At 57.0% G+C, this 7,203-nt stretch overlaps 1 protein-coding gene across 1 annotated transcript in view; it reads left to right on the top strand.

Moving 5' to 3' along the window:
• The first annotated feature begins 6,546 nt into the window (after nucleotides 1–6,546).
• LAMA5 (laminin, alpha 5) overlaps nucleotides 6,547–7,203 on the top strand; it is a 66,118-nt gene continuing 65,461 nt past the window's right edge. The window contains exon 1 of the mRNA XM_010841913.1: nucleotides 6,547–6,583. Coding sequence (XP_010840215.1) covers nucleotides 6,547–6,583 — 37 coding nt within the window. The remainder of the gene's footprint in view (nucleotides 6,584–7,203) is intronic.

The raw sequence follows: 7,203 nt of genomic DNA, 5'->3' as shown, positions 1-7,203 counted from the left end.
CCCCCCCGCCGCCCCTGCTGCCCAGGGCCGAGCCCGGCAGTGGAGTCTCGGAAATCCCGATACCTCTTACTCGGCAAACCCGCCCGGTCCTCCAAGATTGGGTACCCCCTCACTTCCCCGACTCAAGTCTCCGTGAGGTCGCACAGATGAGGGCTCTTCCAGGGCTGTGTCTGCTCACCTTGTGGCGACTGCGAATGATCCTGGTCGGCCTGTCCTCACGGTGCTCCATTTGAGTCACAGCCAACTTCTGTATAGGTCCGGGAGGATTTAATGTCTGGGCCTGGTCAGGGCTGAGGCTTCTCATACCTGGAAACCAGTGTTCCAGTGGGCAGTGTGTTTGCTGTTGCTTCCACTGGGCTCTGGCAGCTGGGCCTCAGGTCACTGAGGCCAGTGCCCTGTAGGAAGGTCATCATTCCCTGTTGGTGCCAGCTGGAGATGTGTGCCCTTTCCAGGACCCCCAGCACATGCAGGGACATCACGTGTTTATGCTTGTGGTTGTATTATGGACCAGGGTTCTTGTCCTCCCTGCATGCATGTGTACTAAGTTGCTTCGGACTCTGCGACCACATGGACTGTAGCCCTCCAGGCTCTTCTATCCATGGAATTCTCCAGGCAAGAATACTGGAGTGGGCTGCCATGCCCTCCTCCAGGGAATCTTCCCAACTCAGGGGTTGAACCTGGATCTCCTGCACTGGCAGGTGGATTCTTCACCACTAGCACCACCTGGGAAGCCTTTCTTGTCCTCCCTAGTCCATAGAAATTGATATGAGATGAGATAAATTCAGGCAAGGCTTTATCAGGGTTCCTGCTGCAGTAGGAAGGAGTGAAAACAAGTAATAGGTTCCCTTGTCCGCTCCATTATGTGGCGTGAGCGTAGGAATGGGTCCAGGGATTGGGCTGGAGGGGAGCTTAGGTGGTTTGCCCATCTCTGGTAGTGTTGAGTGCAAGGGGCATGCGCTGGTACCGTGCTTTTGCTTCCAGCTCTTTAGAAGGGGCAGTTGGATTTTTAATCTGTGTCCTGTCCATAGTTTGCTTCACTTGCACGTGTAACAAAATCCACTCACACCCATTAGAATGACTACAATGAATTTGAAAAAATAAGTGTTGAGGCTGTGGAGAAATTGAAATCCTGTGCATTGTTGGTAGAAGGTAAAATGGTATAGCTGCTGTGGAAACAGTACAGTGGTTTTTCAAAAACTTAAAAATAGAACTGCCATACGACCCAACAATTCCACTTCTAGGTTACTTACCCAAAAGAAAGCGGTGTCTTGAAGAGATTTGTACAGCCATGTTCACAGCAGCATTATTCACAATAGTCTATGATGGAAGCAACCCACGTGTCTGGGTGGGTGAAGGGATAAGCAGGATATGGTCTATGCACACAGTGGAATGTTGTTCATCTTTAAAAAGGAGGGAAATTGTGACAAGCATATGGATGAAACTTGAGAAACTGTGCTAAAATAAGCCAGTCACAAGTACAGTGTAATTCCAGTTACACAAGGTGCCTAGAGGAGTCGAATAACAACGGCGGGGGCTGGGGGCGGGGGTTAGTGTCTAATGGGCATACAGCTCCATTCTGCAAGGTGAGGAAGTTGTAGAGATGGATGGTGGTGATGGCTGCACAACATTATGAATGTATTTAATACCACTGAACTGCACACTTAATGGTCAAGGCTGTAAGTTTTATTTATATTATCACAATAAAAAATATTTTAAATACTATAGGACACGAATGGACACACAGAAGACAACACAGTCTCTTCCGGGTGGGGCCAGAGTTCCTCAGGCCAAGTTCTTCAAAAGGAAGTTCTGTGACCCCACCCCCTGGCAGTGAAATCTATATGAATGAGCCCCTCTTTGAGAAACTGCTTTGTCTGTTTAAATAAATTTTAAAAATAAGAAGAGACCCTGCTGTCCCAGGTCCCACAGACAGGAGCGAGTGGTCCCTGAAGGGAGCCAGCTGGGCCTTCCATCAGCAGTGCCCCTGTCATCTGAAGTCAGGCGTGGGGTCGGGGGGCAGCTGCTCAGGCTGGAGGCTGAGGGAGGTCGGAACTCAGGAGAGGTGTCCCTGCCTGTACTCTGCCCAGCAGCCACTATGGGGTGCCCAAGAGCTGTGCCTAGCCCTGCAGGCATCCCTGGGCGGGGCTCAAGGACAGAGGCTCATCAGTCGTTTTCCTGCTGGCTGTAGGGGGCTGGCCATCTCCCTCAGGCCTCTGGCCCCCAGCCAAGGGGTGACTTGTTTACTGAGCTTCCTATGAGGGCTCCAGGTTGGGAAAGGGCCAGAGGCTGGGTGGGATGAAGGGGTTGGGGGCAGGAGGACCTGGCGCTTGAAGATGCTGTCCTCCTGGGGCAGCCCCCAGGGGCTCAGAGCAGCAGCTGTTGAGCAGGGTGGTCCCCATCAGGATCCTTGAGCACCTCCAGGCCTGCAGAACCTACACCTCTTCCTGCCCCCTGCACCCAAAGTGCTCTAGATCACCCCACCTTGCATTATCACATTAGGACGACAGGCTGACCTTGCACCCTCCTCCTGCCTCTTAGCTGTGTGGCCAGTCACTTAGCTGTCTCTCCTCCCAGCTGCAAAGTGGGGATAGTGGTAAGAGCACCACCCCGAACGGTTAACACGCCTGGGGAGCTCAGAGTGGACGCGGCAGTCGGTCCTCAGCCCCACTGTCACCACCAGCGTCACTGTCACCCTCAGCACCACCGCCGCCACCATCATTTGGGTTGTTATGCCGTGACCCCAGGTCTACACGGCTGTAGAGCTGACTCCTGGGTTGACTTGAAGCCGCATCTCACCACCCGCATCTCACACAGGACCCCATTCAGGCTGCCCAGTAGGGTGCCGGTGGCCAGAGGTGTTGGCCAGTGTCCGCGTCCAGCATCCACTGCCCATTCACCTGCACTGTCCTGGGGCCTAGCCCTGGCAGGTAAGCAGAGCTCAGATGCATGGGACACAGCCTTCCTGGGCAGGGGGCTGAGGGGCACCTCCTGGCTCCTCCCAGAGCAGCTGTGTCTGGGCTGGGTGGGGCCCGGGCAGCCTGACACGCATTGTGTGTGGAGGGGAACCAGCCCCGAAACCAGGAAACCCTCCTTCCGGGCCTGGGCGCGGGCCCGGGGTGAGCCACAGGTCAGGGCCAAGGGACAGGATTCTCCCCGTGCAAACCTAGCCAGGAGTTGCAGCCATCAGCCCGTCCTGCCTGCCCTGGTTCCCTGGGAGAAGGTCCAGCTGTGGACACAGACCTGCCTCAGAGGGACTCCAGCAGGCCCTGGTGCCACCGCCGCCAGCCACAACTCCAAACTGTCCTCTGGTCTCAAGGAGACAGGCGGTTCCGTCTGACTCTAAGTCTCCCTAGTCTCTGTGAGCTTAAGGGAGGTCCCAGCAGGTGTGCAGCCCCAGCATGTAGGTCTGACCTCAGTGACCTGGGGTGTGGGGCCTTGGGCACTGGTACTCACAGGCCGTCAGGGCCAGGAGCCTGAGAGCGTCCAGCCGGTCACCCTTTCTGTTCTATTTTATTTTGTCGTTCTATTTTATTTGTTGTTCAGTCGCTTAGTCCTGTCTGACTCTGCGAGTCCATGGACTAGCATGCCAGGCTTCCGTCTTTTACTATCTTCCAGTGTGTGTGTTAGCCGCTCAGAGTGTCTGACTCTTTGCAACCCCAGGAACTGTAGCCCACCAGGCTCCTCTGTCCATGGAATTCTCCAGGCAAGAATACTGGAGTGAGTTGCCATTTCTTTCTCCAGGGGATCTTCCCAACCCGGGGATCAAACCTGGGTCTCCTGCATTACAGATGGATTCTTTATCCTCTGAGCCACCAGGGAAGCCCAGAGTTTGCTCAAACTATTCTACTGTGTTAGACTTTTTCATTGAGATATAACCCACACGTGGTGATAAGGAACACAGACCATAAGTGACCCCCCACCCCCCTGGTTTTTACATCTGCATTCACAAACGCAGGCAGAGTGTGCTGCAGACTGTGCTGGCATTGGGGCAGCATCTGGATGGGCCTCTCCCCTCCCCACCTGGCTCCCAGGAGGCCTTCACGGACCTCTTTATCAGTTACGTGTACAGACATTCTGGAGGTGGGGTGGGGGCCTAAGCTGGGCACCTGGACCCCCACTGACACGTAACAGAGAGCACTATGAGATCAGAGACACCCAGGAATGTCTCGTCTTCTGGCCCCACCCCTCCCTCGGGGCCAGGCTACAAGGGCTGAGCCAAGGGACAGGAATGGAGGCACTTCCACCCCAGGCGTGCACGCAGCAGCCAGCTGGCTCATCCCAGTGGACACGCCACAGGCTCACCACGCTGGCCAGAGGCCAAGACATTCCAGCCAAACTGGGTGGAGTTTCAGGTTCAAAGCAAGAAGGCTGCAAGGCCCACCTTTACTCCTGGGCCAGGCCCGCCAGGGGGACACCAGGTTCTATCCCCAAGCTGACCTCTGATCCCACCCAGGTGGCCCCATGGCCACCCTGAGAGGATGTGCAATTATGAGCCCACTGTACAGAGCAGGAAACTGAGGCCAAGGGAGAGGAAGTGGCTCCCCCAGAGTTACAGAACCAGGGCACAGGGCAGGGCTTGACCCAGCCTGGAGCTCTGGGGTGGGGGGATGGGACATAGTGCAGCCAGAACGGGGCCTTGCACAGGAAGACAGGAATCCCCCAACACTGCCCCATGCCCAAGCCCAAAGCTGAGCCCTAAGGAGGCTTAACTCCGGAGCAGGGGTGTGGGGGTCCCTCATCTGTCCAGTGGGGACACCCAGCTGGGAGCCTGGAATGGACTAGAGAGGAAGGCTCTCCCTTGGCCCCTGGTGGTGATAATCTGCCCGCAGGGCCCAGCCTCTGAGCACCAGGCAGTGAGTGTGTCAGCAGCTGCTGGAACATGCCCAGAGGCAGAGGCTTGCTGGGCCTGGAGAGCGCAGGTGGAGGGTGAGGGGACCCAAATTCCTGCCCTGGTGCGGAGCCTAGCCCAGGCTTGTCTCGCTCTGCCCATCCCCAGCTCTCCCCTCCCTGCCCAGCTCTGCAAATCCTCTGAGGCCCCAAGATGTCCAGCAGGGCCCAGCCAGGAGTTGCCTCTGCCCCCCCACCCACTATGACCTCATGCAGATGACTGAGGGCAGGTGGCTGTCCTGTGGCCCCAGGCGAGTCCTGGGCCCTGCAGCGTTCAGGACAGGTGACCCCTGTCCCCAGGGAGCTCCTGTACCTGTTGTTATTCAGTCACTAAGTCGTGTTTGACCCTTTGCTACCCCAGGGACTGCAGCACTCCAGCTTCCCTGTCCTTCACTATCTCCCAGAGCTTGCTCAAACTCATGTCCATCGAGTCAGTGATGCTATCCAACCATCTCATCCTCTGTCATCCCCTTCTTCTCCTGCCTTCAATCTTTCCCAGCATCGGGGTCTTTTCCAATGAGTCGTCTCTTCACATCGTTGCATCAGGTGGCCAAAGTACTGGAGCTTCAGCTTCAGCATCTGTCCTTCCCGTGAATATTCAGGGTTGATTTCCTTTAGGATTGACTGGTTTGATCTTCTTGCTGTTCAGGGGACTCAATGGTCTTCTCCGGCACCAGTTTGAAAGCATCAGTTCTCCCGGAGAAGACGACAATAAGCATCTCATCTCAGGAAGGTCTGGGGCAGTGGGTCTCATCTGGGAATGTTCCTTCCCCACCCTGCCCAGGATACACAGCAGTACGCTGTCCTGACTTGAGGCAGGGAGGTTGCTGTAGCCACAATTGGGTGGAGACCAGGGATACTGCTCGAAACCCCACAGCACCCAGGATGACCCATAGGGAGGCGTCCAGCCCAGAACGCCAGTGGGGCCTGGTCTAGGGCTTTGAAGGCCAATGGCCTCTCCAAAGGGGCCATAGCTCAGGTGGTCAGGGAAGGCCTCTCTGAGGAGGGGACATTGTAAAGCAGGGACCAGCCATGGAAAGTGCCACCCCTTCCCACTGGTCACCCTAGTGCCCAGCAGCCTGTGGAGAGAAGAGCCAGGGGCTCATTCGGTGGTGGGGGTGGGGAGAAGCAGGCTGGGATCTGGTGCCAGGCCTGGGGAATTCCAGAAGGTGGAGGGAAGCCTCTTACCACCCCTCCTCCCGGGCTCCTGGCTCCCAGTAGCCCAGGCTACATTCCTCCCAGGGTGGGCAGGTGATGGGAGCTCCGAGCATTCCAGTGGAGATGCTGGAGGCCTGAAGGCTGCTGGCACCCGCCTCCTGTGAGGCCCAGGCAACCTCTTGAGGCTCTGCCCCATTTGGCTTCCTGGGGCTGGGGCCACAGGCCTCAATGAGGACGATTGGGGTCAGGCGTCCCAGAGAGATGCGGACATAGGCCCAGCCAGGAGCAAGCCTGCAGGATAGGGACTGAGCACCTTGCAGATAAGGGCAGGACTTAGCCGGCAGCCTCTTGACTCCTGAACAAAAGGCCGGGTTGCACAGAGCCTCAGAATCATGGTGCTAGCGACAGGCAGAGTCCACAGAACCCTCTTATGCCCTGTCTCCTGTCTGTAAGACAGACTTTTGTGCCCATCAGACCAGGGGCCTGCCAAGCTACCAGCACATGGCACAGAAAAGGCTGCTGCCTAAAGCCCCACTAGGTGAGTGGTGCTGAGGGGCTGGGGCCAAAGATAAGGCGAGAAAACAGAATCAATGCCATTGGCTCGGTGGGCCCAGAGAGGTCGTGCCTCTGACCTGAGGTCACAACAGCAAGCCCCAGATGGAGCATGGAGGCCATAGGAGACCAGGCTCCCAAGGAGGGGTGACTCTCAGTTCCCACCCACTGGGGAGGCCAGGAACGGACTCCCAGAACCACCCCCCACCCCAAGATGAAGACCAGCTCCCAGGAGACCCACCAGCGCCGTGCCCGGCACGAGCCTTCCAAGTCTCGAATGTTTACATTCCTGTAGGAAATACCTCCCCAGAAGAGCCCAGGACGAATGTTCTGTAAATGTTGAAACTTGGGGCAAACAGAGGCCTGAGCTGAGCCCCACCCACCACCCTACCTCTCCCTGCAGCAGAGGCCCCGCGGGGGTCCTGGAGGGGACCTCCTGAGCTGCCGGCAGGACAGAGCCTTGGGCGGGCAGATGGGGGTCCAACTGCAGGTTCCCCTATGCCCCCCACCCCTTCCATGGTCTCATGCCCTCCTTTTATGAAGTTGGGGTGACAGGAGATGGGCTTGGTTGGGGTGTCACTTGCACCTGAAGCTCTGGTGGCCCTG

The sequence above is a fragment of the Bison bison genome, unplaced genomic scaffold, assembly GCF_000754665.1.
Source record: "Bison bison bison isolate TAMUID 2011002044 unplaced genomic scaffold, Bison_UMD1.0 scf7180017864167, whole genome shotgun sequence".
Classification (NCBI taxonomy): Eukaryota; Metazoa; Chordata; class Mammalia; order Artiodactyla; family Bovidae; genus Bison; species Bison bison.
Note: the sequence above shows the minus strand (reverse complement) of the source record. Positions and strands in the feature narration are given on the sequence as shown.